Raw genomic sequence first — 19293 nt, forward strand, 5'->3', positions numbered from 1 at the left:
AAAGTAGAGAAGTGGGGGGAAGAGCATTCACCACCTTTCTCACAGGTTCCAGTTGTGTTGGGGCAGGGGACACCTCTTATTCAAGGGGTACCCTCACTGTCACTGCCAGTGGCTGAGGACAGGCACTGTGCCTGCCTGACGGCAATCTGAGGCTTCAGCTCTCTTTTAAATGAGTGAGGAATTTTCATTGTTGTTCAAACACAGAAGTTTGATTACAGAAATTTTAAATTCGTGCCCAGTATGACAGAGATAAAGGTGAAAGCTGTCCCTTTTGGCATTAAGGGTAATTCCAAAGATAGTGTCTATTGTACCTAACCTATCTCTTTCTATGAGGGAGATGAAGCTAAAGCTGCTGATTTTCTTTTCTTCCTTACCTTCATGCTCTTTCTATGGCCCTTGCAGTGCCTTTCTTTTAGCCTGTCCTGCAGTTACTGATTCCATCTATACCAGGATAATTCCCAGTCATTGTAGAGGGAAATCTGGTATGCTTTTTGCAGGTTGTCCCCGTTGAAAATGTTAACAGTCTGTCCTTTTAGATTGTACTTTTGCCTACAGTCCTTTCCAATGAATCACACCAGATGCAGTTACAGAGATGATGCTTCCATGTTTGCTAAAAATAAATGCTAACCCTAAATTTTGGAATAAGATATTTGCTCTTTAAGAGCCAGATCCAAAATAAGTGATAATTTTGTGGATGGGATCCCTAAATTAACATCCTTAGGTGAACAGGTTTTTTTATTAGCCTTGTCTCTTCCACAATTTCTAACTTGACATTTTAAAATGATCCCTTAGCCAAACAGAAAAGTACTTCTGGTAAGTCAGCATATGGTAAAGAATATCCTAGAATCACTTCACAAATATGCCAAGCTTGTGTTCTGCAACTGTTAGGCAGGTTTTTTTCTCCTTCTGATTTTTTTATGGGAAGAAAATCTGTTAATATGTGAAGATACTGAAAGATAAATTAAAAATCCAGTGGATTTAGCCAGTTCATCATGTTTTCTAAACCTTAAGGATATCCATGTGTTAAATAAATTATTGACAATAAAATTACTCAGTATGTTAATTTCAGGGCGGAGGAATTCCATTTGTAGATGCTAGCTTTTTATTTTTGTAGCAGTGCAAAACATTCTGTAGCAGATGAAAGATTAACTTTCATCCTCCTGTGGATGCTTAAAACTTGCTTTCTTATGGTCAGTGAAAAAAATATGGAGGTTTACCTTGTGACTTTTGTTCTTGTGTGTAAATTAATGAGCTGTCTTTTCTCCTAAATAATTTTTGTTCTACGGGCTTGGTAGTCATGTGAATGAGTTTGTATTTTTCCATGCTGGCCCCAGGACACTCATAACAATTTTATGATCTTTCTTGGGGGTGAAAATTTTGAATACAGAGGATGTATTTGAATTATTTCAGGAAGGAGGGGATCACATCGCTGACAGCCAGAATATGCCAGCCATTTTGAGAGACAGAGGAACACACACGCGCACACACACACACACACGGCAGAAGTGGTTGAGTTTTATAGAGATCTCAGTCTCTGTCATACTGGACACGTGCTTGACATGTGAATAGTAATCAGGAGTGCTGCACTAGCTCTGGGGCTTATTATTCATTCCTCAGTTTAATTAGGATATTGCTTGATTTGTAAGTATCAACTGTGTATGTTGGACTTCCCAGGTACTAGTGAGCTGTAGCCATGAATTAAAAGATGTCTTTAAATAAAGAAACAGGTGCGGATATGTGTCATTCTGATCTATGTTTATTTGAGGTTTGAAATATTGAGAACCAAAACTGGCTGAGAAAAACCTCTGCTTTACATTCCAACAAGATGTGGGCCATAATTTAAAATCCTTGGTTTGGGGAGGGGACAGGAGGGGTGAGTACACAAAACATGAGAAGATGTGTTTTCTCTATGGTTATATTAGTAGAAATCCCTCCCATGTTTCAAGATGTGTTGTTAAATTACCTCATACCAGACAGCAATTAAACTGTACATCTTTATATATAGTAGCAGAAGATAGGCCAAACATTTGTGGAAAAAAAAAAAAATCACACAAGTGAAAGCAGGCATGTGAGAAATAACTGTGCAGCACTATAAGTAAAAGACTCAAACCTTTTGGAGTTGTCATCTATCAGTTTTCATGTATTAGACAAATAACGCATGTAATAAGAAATAGACATAATAATTTTTGTATAGGGCCTGGTCCATGCAAGTTTGTAGATGCTTTCCCGTTCATAAAGCAGGGAGAATGCAGCAGCACAAAGTGTGATAATATTTTAAATTTTCTAAAAATACGGTACAAGCATGAAATTCTCAGAGTGGCTTTCTGAACTCCTATAAAGAAACCCTCTGTGCTTTATTGTAGCTGAGGTGTAAAAAGCAGGAAGAATTTTTCCAAGACAGCATGAATCCCACCAATTATGCCAGGATTAGAACCTGTAATTTTAACAGACTCCAAGTGGCAGAATAAAATCTGATGGCTCAAATTTCACCACCTCTGGATGCCTGCCCCTCTGCTGACACAATGCTGCCCCCAGGGCAGAGATGTCTGATTCAGTTCTGAATTGATTCCAAAACCATTGCAGTTTTCAGCCAGTATATTACAGTCAGTTGAAATTAATATCTGTTAAAGGTTAATAAACTTGGTTAAACATCGTGTGGATTCATGAGAACCAGATCAGATGTCCCTGCCTTGAAAGTGGCAATAGCCATCAGAGGGAAAACTGGGGAAGATGAGGATAGTAACAGCTTCAACTCTTATGTTTTAATCTGGTGCTGAGTCTTACAGAGTCCCTGTTCTCCACCCTTTGTCTAAGACCTCAGACCAGCTACTGAAAGTTGTGCTGTTAAACCTCTGTCTCAGTTCAATGCATTCAGGGCAGGCAAATCTCTCAGAAAAGTGCTCATAATCTGAGAGGAACCACCCACATCTTCTGGAGTAACTCATTAAGAAATTTAAAACCATCAGGTTTTCTCTCCAGTTAAGCAGATTTGAGCTGAAACTTGATGAAAAAAAGAATGTATATGTCAAGTTGTATTAAGCATAAAATAATCAGAATGGGATGTACAGAATGGAAATACATAAAATTCTGAAGACATTTTAAGAGTGGCTTAAGACTCAGACTGAGAGAATAAAAACCAAAGGATGTCGTTAATTTATGTTTAACCTGCATTCTCTGTGATTTAAGATCAGTGGACAAAAGACTGCCACAGATTGAAAGCATCAAAAAAGAGAAAAAGCAATAGCATTTCCTTGTGTTCAACAGACTTCTGCACTGATTGCAGCAAGGGCAGAATTGCTTCTTCAGTTGGTTCTAGATGGGAATGTGTTCTTAACCCAGATGAGGGACAAGATGCTTCAAGAGGCTTTTTCAGCTGTGATAGCTTTGATTCTGAGGCATGCCTGCTTGTCCTTTGATGATCAATATGTGTGGTGTATCCCTGTGCATTGGGAGGTTATTCCACAGGGACTGGTGAGCACAAGTTTTTCTCCTATGTTAATTATCCCCAGGATCCTCAAGTTCTGAAACAAGTTTTAATCTGAGGGAGTAGAGGACTGAGCCATTTCTTGTGTAAAGGTGCAGGTGGAAGTCATAATGATTTGTGAATTTCCATAACTGGAATGCAGTGCTCTTTTTAAGGGATTCATCTGTGGGTCTTTCTGTGTGGAATCAAAACAGCTTGTGTGTGCTCTTCTTGCTTACTCACAGGTTTCTGGTGGCCTCATTCACCTAACCTTAATAATGTGAGCAGTTTTGAGCCTGTATTGCTTCTGTGTGTAACATAGAATGTAAATGTGTTTTCTAGGGCTGAACTAACACAGCTGGTTTTTTAAAAGGGGCAATGCATTGCTCATACATTCTTTGCTTATTGCTTATCAGGTTTACTAGAAAGCAGTACGAGGCTAAAACCTCATGAAGCTCAAAGCTACAGAAAGAAGGCATTGTGGGTTTCCTGGGTCTCCATTATTGTCACATTGGCTCTTGCAGTGGCTGCTTTCAGTGAGTATTGGGAATATTTTCAATCTTCAGACCTCTTCCCTTATGTTTTTCTTTTGGTCTCTCAGAATTTCTTTGTGGAAGCTTTCTCATGTTTTTTTCTTTGCAACTGCTAAAGAGGTTTCTCTCTAGGCTGCCTGTGTCTGCATGGTGCTTATAAATTAGTAAAACTGTTGGGTTTTTTTCTGCAGAATAGAGGGTTGTTGAAGGTCGGAGAAAGAAATAGGAGATGTTGGTTCCTGCTAGCATTTATACATGTGGAACTGTTCATTTTGGAGAGTAGTGTGAAAATCCTTATGCAGTGGGTTGCCTTTTACCAAAGAGGTCAAATAAGCCAACTTTTAATCTGTTTGGGATTTGTAGTGGGAAGGCTATAATAAAGAATAGTGAATTGTAAGGGAGAAATATATAATTTATCTGTATTACGCTGACAGATAACCTAAGACAATGCTAATCTGGAAGAGATTAGACCAGTGCTTTTCTATAAATTTCATGACATTTTTCTCATTTACCTTTAAACAAAGAATTTGAGCAGGAAAAAAAAAATCCAAACTAAACCCCAAACACTTTTATATGGAAAAAAAAAGGAAATATATTTCTTTTATTTCAAAATGGCAGGAAATGCAACATTGTGTAAATACAAATTTTAGTTCAATGCAAATTTGCAAAATAGAAGCTTTCTATATTGGGCAATTAAGTAAAACATTAAAGACAAAAAGAAAGAAGGAATCTGAAACAAAATCTTTGCAGTGGCACATTCTCTGTTTTAGAGAAAGAAAAAGCAGAAGTGATTGAATTTATGCTTTTATACAAACAAAAGGAGGGCTCTGTCTAGGAGACATCAAAGAAGTCTCAAAACACCATTCTTAAGCTTGATAAAGACAGACTTGTATTATTTTTTCCCTTTTTTTTTGGAATCACAGCAGCATGTCTTTTGTTATTCTAATCTCCATTGTATGACCTGCTGCTGGAAGTTGGTGTCAGCTCCCAGGAGAGGTGATTAAAATCTGACCAAATGGTCTCTGAAAACTTAACATATATTACTCAGAGCAGTTTATATGGAAACACAGGTACAATACCTTGGTTCAGAAATAAGAAAAAAGAGAAGGAACACTTAAAAGCAGAATCTGACACTGTAAAGAATTTGAATGTTAACAAGAGAGTGAAACAAGTTTCCATTTTGTTCTGCTTCATGGAAATACAGTGGTCTGTCTTTGCTACTGAAGCAACCTAAAGGTAATGCTATGTTACAGAATAACTTTGTTACCTATTAGCACTATAGTTTTAGGGAGTATTGTGACATGGCTTAATTTTATTTTATGTGTTCATTTGTCAGGGTTGCAAGAATTAAATGTAATATAGATAACTAAAACTGTGTCTTTTAAAAGGATAATATAAAACATTTTTAAAGATTATTTAGGCTGAATTTTCTTTTCTTTCCTTATTTTTGTCACTCTGGTAGTGTTTAGAGAAACAAACAAACAAACAACAGCAAAAAATGTAGTCCCTGTCTGGATATACTGTGGCTGCATATTCAGCTGGAGGGGACAGGCACTGAACTACTGAAATCAGTAGCAGACTATTTATATGTTTTTGGAATGTATCTTTCCTCATGGTTTGCTGAAGCTAAATTTATAAAGAATGAAAGAGGAATCACCACACAGATACATATTAAATCTGTATGGAATCTCTTAATAGGTAGCTGGCAGTAAACTTACATGCCACAAAAGCATTGCCAGGGCTTTTCATGTGTTTACTATTACAAATTTTCAATCTTTGAGGAAAATACAGTGACTTCTGGGATCACCTTGCTGTCCCCATGCAAAATCAGAAGTTCTGCTCATTTTATTGTCTCACACTGGCTTCTCTCTTCCTCAGTGCTGTCCTTTTAGCAGGTTCCTCTAGCCAATCCATGAGTTGGGAGAGATGCCAGGTGACCAGAGTTTGCTGCCTGTTTGATAGAAATGTCTAATTGTCATTTTGGGGTTTCTGACACTGACAATTCTTTGCAAACAACTGCTATTTAAAGCGTCCTCCTTCCATTTTACCTCCTGTCTGTAATGGTGAAGTGTTAGAAATACAGCCCTGATGTTCCATTTCAGTGAAAAACGGGGACTTGTTGTGGTAATTGTGGGGCTACACTGACTATTCTCACTGCTCTTCCTGACTCCCCCATAAATTCCTCATTTAAATTTCTGTTTTATTTATAGGTTTCAAAATACTTTCTTGCAAGTGTATCCCACATGATATAGTCTGATAACTGATATATATATATATATCTGATGTTATTTGATAACTGTACTTGAAGGAATGGAGGACATGAAAGGCAGGAAAAACACTAAGGGGAATGATGCCCATGTGGAGAATAGGAAAGAGGTGCAGGAGCCTCCTTTTCCAAACAAGTGTTTGTAACAAAACTTCCTTTCCTTTTTTGTGGTCCACTCCCCACCCTTTACTTCAAGGCTAGCAGTTGCCTCCAACACTATATTTTGCCAGCATTTGAGTAAGTTGGAATGGTTTATCTTGACTGGTATGCGGTGTTTTCTTTTGGTGGGATTATGACACTGCCCTAGTTGAACTCTGACCTTTCACTTGGTAATTTTGAAAGAGATTGAAAAATCTCATGTTGATTTGAATACATAAAGTATCTTCCTTATTAGGTAATGATCTATGGGAAATGAGGCTTGAAATCATAGAATCATAAAATTTTAAGGTTGGCAAAGGTCTCTAGGATCATCGAGTCTGATTGTTAACCCAGCACTGTCAGGTTCATGACTAAACCGTGTCCCTAAGTGCCACATTCACACATTTTTTGAACACTTGCAGAGATGATGATTCCACCACTTCCCTGTGCGGCCTGTTCCAGTGCCTGACCAGACTTTCAGAGATTAAATTTTTTCTAATATCTAATCTAAGCTTCCCCTGGCACAACTTGAGGCCGTCCTCTCATCCTGTCGCTTGTTGCCTGGGAGAAGAGAGTGACTCCCACCTCACTACAACCTCCTTTCAGGGAACTGTAGAGAGTGATAATGCCCTCAGTGGTCTGAGCTCTGTATGTTAGACTTACTGTTAGAAAGAACCTGTGTATGGAGTATTATAAAAGTGCAGAAATTACAGTTGATATGCCTATATCTATATGTCATATATTTGCTGCAAAACAGGTATGTGATATGTATTGTCTCTGAGATGGGCTCTTTTGTGGCCTGAGATAGTGCAACAGAGGAGATGAAATGCTGATGTGTACACCAGACTGTGTTTGGTGTCTGGGTTTGCAAAGCTGAACCAGGCTAGGCTGGGTATGGAGCAGAATGACTGCTTAAAGGAAAATGAAGTTGTCACCTTCCATTCACTAATATTGACAAGTAGGGCTTAGACCATGAAATCAGCTTTTCCACTTAGCTGAAAGAACAGATCTCTTACTATCATTAGTACTTAATTTTACTACAGAAATGCTGTATTTGTAAAAGACTGTTTGGAAGTTCCAGCTGCCATCTCCAACGCAGCTCCTGCACTCTGTGGTAACTACTGTGGTCTCATGGCTCTGAGAGCTGTTGCAGATGTTGCTCTCCAGCATGAAATTGCACAAGGCTTCAGTAAAATCTCTATAGACTTAAATGTGTGAGATTCTTGAGGTCAGTGGAGCCCCATGTATCATCTTTAGTGGCTGAAAATTTGGTGTTCTCAAAATATTCTGGCACTGGTTTTTTTTGTGCAATACTTTTATGATCAAATGCTAATCAATACCTGGTGAACAAATACATTTTGCTCTTCATTTAGATGCTGCCTGAAATATGCATGCTTGTAGAATTCTCATCGAGAGTGGATTTACATTGTTATAAATATATAGCAATAAACAGAGTCTGAGCATGATAAAGCTTATTAAAATGAACATTAAATTATTCCTTAGCACCCCAAGTAAGTGCCAGAATAATAATTCTAATATAATTATTTCTGGATTACAGTAATATAAGCAAAGAATGATAACAGAATAAAGAATGATAACAGAATATGAACATCTTTTCCTTTTTTTGCAGTGTATATCTGTGTAGTATAAGGCTGCAGTCATTTAATAATAACAACTATTATTTCTTTCTGTAGCTGCAGTATTTTGTGTTCATACTGAGCCTAGTTTAAGAATCATGATAGAGAACAGGTGGAATGGAACTCTGGTGCTTTGAAACCCATTATTCTTATTTTCTTGACATTTATGTTACTAAAGCATAATTTTGAAAAATATACAAATACAGCTTCTGCTGTTACAGTTCAGTTTCTACTCAGGCAGCTAATCTCTGATAATATTGTCAAAGCAGAAAACAAGCTCATTCTGTCTGGTATTTTTTGTCCAGTGTAGACTTGTGATTCACAGAAAGCAGCGTGTTCATTCATCTTCCTGATCTGATTAGCCAAAATTGTTTCACAGTGAATGGAGGAGTCACATCAATACATCAAAACAATGTATAGACCAAATTCTGCACTGAAGGCTTTCTTTGTAGTCGGAGACTGAGAGAAGATTTAGAATGTAAATGTGAGCTTTGTGAAGCCTGTCCCAGCGTGGCCAGGGCAGGTCTGCATCGGCCCTGCTCCCTGGGAGAGGGACAGAGCTGTTTGCAGGGGAAATATTGCAGGCAGGTGGGTGCTCAGGGCTGCTCTGGACATCCCTCCTTTCAGCTCACCACAGGCACAGGTAAGGCTCAGCTGTACAGAAATTAACTGAGTGCAGCAAAAGGTCAGATCCTGGTAAGTGTTCAGTCTGGTGGAGTAAGAGGTGCTGGTATTTTGAGAAGGTGAGTTCCATTTATCTGTATCAAATCTCAGGTGGAAATTCAATAGGTAGAATTCTGTGAGTGGGAGTATTTCACAGGATTAGCTGTTGGCCCACGGATAAGATATTAAATGTAAATGCAGATACTGACATTCTGATTTTATATAAAAAAACTATTTGTGTTTCAGAATGAATTGCTGAAAAATGATTTATCATAGGGAGCTTCCACACACTGAGAGGCATTTTGTTTGAAATCTATGGTGCATATGCTTACAAATTTCAGGGTATGTCTTGCTTTCAGATTAATGCTTTATGCTAACTCAGATTCTAACAGTTATAAATGCCAACAAACTTAGAAATTGTGTATCCAGGTCCACTTTTGTTATTGGAATGACTACACTGAGTCATAAAGTCTCAAATGGGTTAGCTGTAGGACATGATTCCTGGTTTTCCTCCACTCTGGTGCATGCAAATGAAGTTACATGGGACAAACATTGAGCAAATGAAGGTGTTGTCCTCTGGATGCTCACACATGGATGTACTGATGTAATCTGTCGCTCCTCATCTCAGACCTACTGCTCAGGCAACTGAGATGGGGAGCGACTATATTAATTTATTGACAAATATATAATTTTCTCTGTGGCCCAGTCCTATTCATGCTGAAAAATTAAATATATGCGGGCTTTCCCTGATGTTTGCACAATACTTAGTATACCCTGGGCACAGCTGTGAATCATAATAACACTACTAATAAAAAATGTAGGGGAAGGGTCATGGTTCTGAAGCTCTTTAGTTTGGAAATTTAATCCTTTAAAGGTCACTGAATTTCAGACAAATGATGGGCATTCAGCACTCAGGCTGGGTTTATAGTGTCTCATCTGAGAACCTAAACAGAACTCTCCAGGATCACTGAAAATGTGAAAAGTCTTGGTTTTTGTGTTTTGTCTTTCAGGAATTATACAGAATTGCATTTCTCACTCCTAAAGACCTGGGAAGAGATTTTTTTTTTTTAGATTTTTTTTTCTTGAGTAGAGCACATTACATTTATCCAGAAGGTTACATTTCAAGTCCCATGCAAACACTTAAAACCAAGTAAAGACTAAATACAGAATAAAGCTCCTCCATGATAGTATGCAGAGCCCTCATTTTGCATGTTTCTCAGGATGTTTAATTACATCAGTTACAAAAAGACAGATGCTTCAGGGCTGTGGTCTCACAGAAGTGTTAATGAAATATGGAACTCAAATTCCCAAGGTAGAGTTCTGATATTGGTGACACTTGTGCTTCCCTGTCATCCTTGTTACAGCTGCACCACTACAGTAGAAAACAGAGTTTGGTCCTAACCGTGTTACATATAAAATCTAAAGGACAAAAAATCCATTGCCGTGCAGCACTGGCAGAAGACAGCCTTTTGTATAGGTCAGTCTGTGCTTAATAACAACAAAATGCAATTTTCATTCACTGGAAATGAAATGAGAGGCCAGAGAGGGCCTGTCTATTTTTTTTTTCAGGCATTCAAAGCTCTAAGTGACTTTCTTGGGAGGAGAAAATAACATATGGATGTCAAGTTCAAGACTGATAGCTGTTGAGCAGAAGTGTGGGTCTAAAATCTGCAGTGCTTCACACTTCATGAAATCTTTTCCTTAGCTGGCAGGCAAAATGATGGTAGAAGTCTGTGGAATCTAGAACAGGCTAGATAATGATATAATGGATTTGAACAGCAAAAAATTAAAAAATTGTTGCGGTGGTGGAAGTTTGTTAAAACAGCTAAGTTTGTGTTTAAATGCTAACCTTTAAAACATACTAGCCTGTTGTATTTTTGCATTAGAAAATTGCAATTTAATAATTCCTTTTGTTAAGTACTTATTCTTTCCTCATGAGAGAAGATCGTCGCAAAGAATTTTGAAATTAAAACAGGGTTCTGATGATGAGGGAAAACTAGCACCATAACACGACTTCATGAAGAATGAGGAACGTGCAAGTACACTGTCTAGGCTACTTAGTGTAATAATCACAGTCACGGTTTCCTTTGTTGTTTTATTTTTCCTTTCCAAGGTTTTGTTGGGGTTTATTTTGTGTGGAAAAGATTGAAATAAGTCTGTGCAATATTTAGACCAGTAAGAATGGTAATATCCTTCAAATGAATTAACATCTGTGTTATGTAACATATGTAATATCTGTTATATTTAAACTATAGCAGGACATTTTAGACACTTGAAATTTGGTTTTCAGTTTTGCCATCAGATCCCTGCTCAGATTCTGTCAAAGGCAGCTCTGTGTTTGATGGTTCAGAGGTTCCAACTATGAGAATACAGTTGTGTAGCAAGGTTCAATATACAAATAAGTGTAAGTAACTAGGTGTAATTACTGTTGAGTAATTGTATGGATGTCATGGATCCTACTCCTATCCCTGAGAGAATTCTACTGTGCCATTAGAGACAGGTGTATGTAGAGGGTTAATTTTTCTTATGGGAAAAGAATTTAACTCTGAATGGGGAGGGTTTTAGGCAGACCTCTTGGTGCTAACTGGGTGGTGTGGGAATGATGTGCCCTACAGCCATCCCTAGCTTGTAGTGAGTGAAAAATGTGTATCTTGACTAAAAGCACATGAAAATAGTTAGGGGGAAAAAAAAGTAATATTGAGTTTATTGCATGTGATTGGTGTTAAGTGTTGTCCATAAAAACCCTGCTTGAATTTTATGTATAAAATTGAAAATAAATGATCCTCTAGTACAAGTCTCAGTTGTTGCACTTGCTGTGTTTGCTGCATCACATAAGTGGATGTACATCTGCCCTTTGAAGGACCATCACTGCAGTCTGAAAAATCAAATGTATTTTCAACCAGTTGCTGTAGTATCAGTTCCATAAAACAGTACCTCAGATGTTGCAGGCTTGTGCAAAGGCATGGATGTGTTAACAGATTTCTTTATGAATGCCTGATATACCAGTAGAATTTGGTTTTCATAGATCATTTCATATTTTCTCTGCTCTCCCAATTTAAAAATGCACTTTGCTTATTGGCAAAGGTGAACTTGTAATTCTTTGTATCTGGAGCTGAAAATCAATCTTAATGATAGAAAATATATGTTTAATATTCCTTGTGTAGTTTCACTTTATTGTTTGAATTTTCTGAGTTCTTAAATCACTACTGGATTGAAACTTCATGGGCAGCAGTGAAAGTAATGAAAATCAGTGCACAGCTTTCTTCTCCTTAGGTTTTCTGCCAGAAATTTAAAAATTTTAAAGTATTAATGTTTTTTAACTTATTATGCAACAAAATGTAAGCAACAAAATGTAAACTTGTACCTGATTTAATTTTTTTAGTAACATTATAACTTTTGCTTTACTGGGGAGGTTGATAGTGCCTGGTGTTTCCTTTTTGGCACTTATTTTCTGTGATTTTTCAGTAACATTGTTTGAGTTCCTTTCTTTGAAAGTTAAAATTTGTTAGATTTTAATACTTTCTCAGTACAGAATTTTATTTGTAAATGACTTATTTTGTTAAACCTGTGCTGTAGGAGGACTTAGGAAAATAATCTCATTAAAAATATGTGTTCTTTCACCTACACTCGAGCTCCCAGCAGCTCCATACCTTGCTGCTGGATGTGAAGCCATGCTAATGCTTGGAGAGAAATGGGAGCATCTGGGAGACTGGGGGGGATACACAGAGTGTTAGCAGAGAAAATCTACTGCAACAGAGGGTGAGGTTGTGTGAATAGGTGGCACCACCCCTGCTGAGGTCAATAACCCAGTCTGAGCTGAAGGACTCTTTGGTTTCTGAAAATGCCACCAGCAAGAGCATAAACCTCATGTCCTGGGTCCTCCTACTGGTCACATGCCATGCCACCTTGTGAGGGGAGGCGTATTAACACTCATCGTTTAAAAATCCAGTTTGATAAATCTAAAGATTGGGAAACTTTGATACATTGTGCTAAAAGGGTGGTACAACCTGGTCAAATTAGTTTGGTACAAATAAACATTACCATAGTCTTTGGCAAAGACTGAAACAAAATGTCTGGAGATTGGGAAAGAAAAGATAACTTTTAATGGACACTAACCTTCATTTGCAAAGCAGTCTTCTTCAGGAAAACCATAAAGAGCTCCTATGTATCTTTTCTGACTTTCATGTATGACCCATTACTGTTCTTTTATCTCTGGATATTGCAGAAGAAGGGACAGAGGAGCTTATCTTCAGAGTTCAAAGAAGCAGATTAGTCAGTGCTTAGTCAAAGAATGACCAGAAATAACCAGCTGGTATTTTGCTAGACAGAAGAACTGCAGAGGAAGTGGGATAGTCTGACAGATACCATAAAAATAGGTAGACAAGAGGCATCTGCCTTCCAGGAACTGTTGCAGGATAAGTGGCTTTTGGCACTTGCACCACAAGCTCTCCTTTCTGGAGAGATCTCTGAGCCATTTTTTTTGCCCAGTGTGATGCTGAGAACGAGTAACGTCTACTGCAGAACAGGATCCTTGGCTGAATCCTAATGAAGTTTTCTCATCAGATATGAGGATTGTTTATCTTCTGCTATTAAAGATTATGCTTCAAGGAATTGCTAAGTACAATGTATCTTCTCGATATGCCAAAGCAAAGAAAATACGCATCTAAGTGCACCGTCCACAGATCACATTCTTTAGTGAAACAATTTAAGGCCAAAGAATGACAGTATTTCCCCAGGCTCTGAAAACAAAAACTTAGAAGAAAGATTTATTATTGTTCAGTGGGAGATTTAATAGGATGGAAATGGAGCCAGCAGTGTCAGCTGGGATGCATAGCTGGGGAAAATAAAAGTATCACCATGCTTTCCCATTTTGGTAGGGAACGATAGACAGATTAAGATATATTTGAAATGTTGATGTTAAATTCACGTTTAGTGTGAATTAAGTGTTGCTAACAGGTCCATGGAAAGCACAGGGCAGAGCCAGCATCATATCTGGCCAACGCTATGGAAGCCAGAGACAAAACTGATGGTGATTGTAGTGGTGGCAGATCACTTCCTAAATACATGGCTCAGGGGTTGTGAGAAAACTGCTCAACAGCTCGAGACAGCCTGTACAGCACTGGTTTATGGGGATCAATTTGCATGTGTGCTGGAGCGTGCTGCCAGGAATAAGAAAGACAGATGTAAGGCATCAGTCTCAGCTTGTTGTGTAAAACAGGGCTGTGTGTAAGCCCAGAGGATTATTGTGTACCTCCCAAATTGATAGACATCACTATTCTCTGACTTGCTGCCGTGGCTAACATATATCAGGCTGTAATGTCTAACTATGTGGAACTAATAGTACCCAAAAGAGCCAATTCATCTGCTCATTTCTATGGCACATCAAAAACTAATAGTAAACTGTGTCTCCTTTTCATTTAGCATGACTTGGTATTTCTGCGTGTAATTGCCTGCAACAAGAAAAGGAGAGATCATTTAACAATTCTCTCTAGCTGTGAAAAAATAGGTCAGCAAATTAAATTGTAAAGATTTTTAGTTAAAGAGGTAAAAATCATAGTTACGAGCCCTTTACCATATGAGTTCTGATTGTGGGAAACCCATAGTTACTGCCTGTGAATGTGTCAAAAAACCAAACCCACAAACATCTAATGCTGAGAAGTGGGCAGAAAAAGGATTCCATTTTTGTATTTTGGGTCCTGCCATTTGAGCAAACCCTACTCAAAGGGAAATTTCCTGTTACTCTCCCACTAAGAGACACTCATTGGGTTATCGTGTGTACATTTGCCTGCTGAGAAACATCTGGAGGATGAAAACAAGACTGTGATTTAAGGGATAATGTTGCAAGTAATGTTTAATGGCTTATGGAATCTTTAGGCTTAAAATTGCCTGAATACACTTGAGGTAATTTATAGGGACAGGTCTTTAGCTGGAGGCCATAGATTTGTTGACTTCCATGGGTTTATTTCAATTTGAAACGAATAAGCATCCGTCCCTAAAGCATATGGCAAATGATAGGATGAACTTGTAGTGAGGTGTTTTCAGGACTGCCTCTCTGTTTAGCATTTCCTTGGTTTTTTGGTAGTAACTTGTTTCTCAGTTTGTGAGGAAATATTTGCTTAAGGCAGTCTGTCTTAACTCTTACAAGCATTTTTAAACACGGGAAAAAAGGTGAGTTAACAGCAACTCAGATCCTGCTAGGTTCACAGAGGCTGGGCCAAGAATTTGCTCCAGGGACTATTCTAATCCTGGGCATAGCCCAAGCTTTCTTTGCGGCTTTGGGAAAATGATTTTACTGCCATAAGCTTGTTCTCCATCTGCCCACATCAGGCTTTGATAAATGAAAAGGCAACTGATTTTTCTGCCAAAATTTGGAGTGTTTTGCTATATAGTAGCTGACACGTTTATATGCATCCTGAGTGTTTCAGAGTGACAACATGCTCTGAATTTTATATGTGCAGTTGTAGGGGGGCATTGCTGGCTGCTCCATCTCAGTATTAGACCTACTGATTTGGGGGATAGTTTCCAGAGTTTGTTGTGGTTTAACTTGTGAAAGCTGTTTCAAGATCACAGAATTTCTAATGCTGCAATGTACTGAATGCCTTCAGATGTATTTGACTTCTTGATGCTTGTGTGGTGGTAACTTTACAGTTGAGTGATATGTTTTGGGCTGGTGGGTTTTGAGGAATGTGGTGTTACTCCTAGTGCATTTTGGTGACACTGTTAATCCAGTTACTGTTTGGCTGGAACAATTTAGAGACAATTTAGAGTAAGAGGAGAGGGTTGGGCAGGTGCATAGAGTGGTGGCTGTTCGTGGAATAACTTCACTTTTTGAGGCAGGGCCTCTCAAGGTCCTTGAAGTACTTAGGGGCTGGAATCTTCTATTTTTCTGCTTTTTCTTTTTTTTCTTCTCTCTTTTGTAGGTGGTAGAGAAAGGTTAATGTTATTAACATTGGTTTTTCAGTGCTGGCAAGCTTATGTTCATTCTCTCTCTTTGAGTAACAGTTTTCATTGGTCAGATAGATGTCAGAAAGAGCTTTCACAACTTGAAACTGCTGTCAAATGAATACCACTGAGAAATAAAAAAGACAGGAGAATGCTAGCAAATAACCTGCCTTGAGTTCTAAGTGCATTAAGTTCTTGAGATCGAGGAGGAAATCCTTACAGAGGATGGCAGTTTAAAAAATTTGAAAGTATCTTCAAGCAGCAAGTAAGATGGCTTCAACTACTGACAGTTGTCTGGAACACATTAGTGAGGCCTTGGTTCTCAAGGAAGAACCTATTTTTCCACGTGTCTGTTTGACGTGATGTTCAGCATAACTTTTCATGTCTGATGTTATTTTTTGCAAGGCTGTGCTGGGTTTGTTGCATGTACTTTTTTCTCTTTTTGGGAAAAACTGAGCCAGAGGTTTTTGTAACAAAGCTCAGCAGTCCAGAGTTCAAAAGTAAGGTTTGAAAGCTGCATAAAAAATGCAGTTGGATTCCATGAGGTTACCAAATGTTTTCCTCTTTTGTCTTTTCTACTTTTTTGGGTTTTTTAAAAAATATTGTCAAGAGTTGAACAGATATTTGAGGTGTGGCTGTCTCAGCTGTGGCAGTCTAAAACTAGGTAAGTTACATCATTCACAGAATATCTAGACAGATTGGTCACTGCATTTACTACTCTGTAAGAATCTGCTGGTAATTTGTAACTGAGCTGTGAATATTTTTCAGGGCAGGACAGGGCAAAGTGAAATATATGTCCCTGGACATTGCTATGGTGCTGGAGGATGTCTCCCTAGCCCTTGTAGCTGAAAAAATAAGCAAAAATCCATTTGTGAAGGCTAAGGAAGTCTGTCAATGTGAACAGTGTCAAGCAGAATGGTGTCCCTGATGGTTTTTGTAGGTGGCTGGAAGTTTGCATTCATCTGTTATAGAATGGAAAAGTCAGTCTTTCCATGTTGTTTTAGAACCATAATGAACAGCTCTCTGCATATGAAGTTTCCCTTTATATCTCCCCCTGGTGTGTTTAGAGTTCACTGTGAAATAAATGCTGTTCTGCAGTGACCGTAAGGCACACTGGAGTTTAGTGAGTTGGTGATTTGTTACCCTGCCTGGGTACTGTGCACATTTTCTGCATAGGCTACCTGCTGCAATGCAGGTTTCTGCTGAGCAGTAAAAGACCTTGCTAAATTTTGCTTTTGCAAAAAACCAAGACAAAATAATAAGCCAGCTTCTGTACTACAGGAGAAAAGGTATCTTAAATATGGTACTAACTTAGACAACATAAAAAGCACCCCCAGTGCTATGTTAAGTTTGTTTAAAAATTAGGGTAGATAGTGCTTATCAGTGATGAAATCAATTTTTCATGGCCAAATGCACCTCACTTGTTTAAAGGACATGTTCCTGTGATGGTGTGTTCTTTTCTGGGCCTCTTATACCTATTATTCTAGTGCTTAGCATGGAGAGGAACTTCAGGTAGATGATTTGAGGAAGACCTACAAAAGGATTGTTGTCTTGCCTTATCTTGACAGCTACTGAAGTCCTGTATGACATTTGAGGATGGGGATGGGAAGTAGGGAAGACACACAGAGGAGTTCTGAGGGATAGAAGATTATGTGCTAACAGTGCATCTGTTGGGTCTACAGGTTAATCCTGGGAAGGTTTCAGTGTCCTGTGTGTCACTAAGTCCTATTGTCAAGTCTTTGAAACAGACTTTAAAGAGCTGCTTTCAGTCCCAGTGTCTTGGCTGTTCTCACGTGCACTGGCAAAGTTCAGTGTCCCTGGAATGAGGAAAAGCCAAAGGGATTTCTAATCATCATATGGGCAGATAACTTGGGTGCTTTTAGAGGTGGGAGTTGTTTTGATGCTTGATTTCCCTTTGTGTATTCTTGCTTTTCCTGTGCTATTGTATAGAGGTGAGCACAATCAGCCTTTCTTTTAATGGCACTCTTAAAAATGTAGTTGGGTCTGGGAATTCCATGACTTCCATATAATTGAAGAAAGCAGACATACTCCCAGTTGGAAAGAAGGGATGGAATCCAGTGATGTCAGTGCTAAACACAAGTGGAAGCAGACTCTTAAGTGGATCACCCAGGGTAAAACCCATCAAAGCTGGCAGCAAACCACTTCATAAACAGGGAGGTGATATTCCGTCATCCTGCCCTACATAGTAGAGGACATGTGGGAAAACAGATTGCACAACTGGGTTGCAAAGAAGCTGCAGGACTAACAAATTGGTTTGGAAATCTAATATAAATGTGTAAACATAAGCATGCAGATTCTGTGGTTTAAAGCAAAGGCATAAACCATGGATCTTGCTAAGTACTATGTAATAAGGAATTGCTTTGAGGGGATGTAGTGCTTCTAAAAGCATATTCTCAGTTCCTCAGGCCAAGGAAGATCTCAGGAGAGCTGGGAAAGCTGAGGGACAAGGGTTATAAAACCAGGCTTGCACTCCTGTGCACTACTGTCAGTTCCTTGCTGCTTGGCACAGGAAGAAAGGGTGCTTATGGCAGATAATGATACAATACTGGTTTTATTCAGAAGGAGTGTCCTACACTCTGAGGTTTTGAAACACTCAGAAATCTTTGGAGAAAATACACTTTTGAAGGTAAAAAATAGAGTTTTCTGGAGTGTCTGGTGTTCAGCCCTGTGTTGTTTCTTTGTTTTAATTTCTCATACAAGTATAAATAGGCTATTCATGAAAAGTAGAGGTCGTACGTATGAGGAGCTGACCTTTGCTTGTAATGAATCTATTTAACTGTCATTCAGGTGATACATTTTGCAGTTAGTTTAAGAACTTTACAGGGAGTCTCACAGTTACAAAGCAGTTTCATTCCAAAAAGCAGCAGATTTGATCTTCAGTTTGAATGTGTCCATTTCTGGGGTCCAATTAGGAAGGAATGGAAATGGTGTACTTCTCCTTTCCTGGTGGCCTGGGCTTCACATTTGCTGGCAGATAAAACTGCAAGAAATATTAGTTACTGCACAGTGCAAGGATGCCTTTTAGAACTAAGTGTTTACAATCTGTTTTCTCAGCTCTAACTTTTTGTGTGTGTAGCCAATGATTTCACTGGGTTAGGTAAGGTTCAGGGAAATTAATAAAATGTATCCCATTAATGATGCTGTGTAGCTCTCCTGCTCACAGAATGTATCTGCCTTGATTTCACTTCTGTAACTTCCATCAGAATTGATTTTTGCCTTCGTATGTTACCGTGAGTGTCTTGTGATGCTGATGAAATTAAGATAAGGAATGTCAAGGCCCTGGGTCAGCAGAAGATGCTGATAAAGGAATTCTGTTTGGGAGATACTTGGTATTCATTATCTTCACTGCAATCAATAGAAATCCTCTGACGCAGGACATCATCAGTACCTGGGAAGAATTTGACATGCAAAACAGTGCATGGCTTTAGGAAAACCTGAATTCAGTTTCCAGTTCTGGTGCTGGTAGAGCACATAACTTTTCTGTCACCTCATTGCAGTTAGATTTTGAGGGCTGCACTTGGTTTTAGTAATTCTGATTTAGGATGAATTAGAAATTAAATAGAAATTAAAACTCTAAATGACTGATGTAATTTGTTTTCTTGAGATTATTCACATCGTATTCCTAAGGCT

General features: G+C 38.5%; 1 protein-coding gene across 1 annotated transcript in view; it reads left to right on the plus strand.

Annotated features, from left to right (window-relative positions):
- Positions 1-240: 240 nt before the first annotated feature.
- The window catches only part of TMEM163 (transmembrane protein 163), an 89401-nt gene continuing 70348 nt past the window's right edge, over positions 241-19293 (plus strand). The window contains exons 1-2 of the mRNA XM_008638270.1: positions 241-283; positions 3880-3999. Of these exons, the coding sequence (XP_008636492.1) occupies positions 241-283; positions 3880-3999 (163 nt within the window). The remainder of the gene's footprint in view (positions 284-3879; positions 4000-19293) is intronic.

This window comes from Corvus brachyrhynchos, unplaced genomic scaffold (assembly GCF_000691975.1).
Source record: "Corvus brachyrhynchos isolate BGI_N302 unplaced genomic scaffold, ASM69197v1 scaffold126, whole genome shotgun sequence".
In the NCBI taxonomy this organism is placed as follows: domain Eukaryota; kingdom Metazoa; phylum Chordata; class Aves; order Passeriformes; family Corvidae; genus Corvus; species Corvus brachyrhynchos.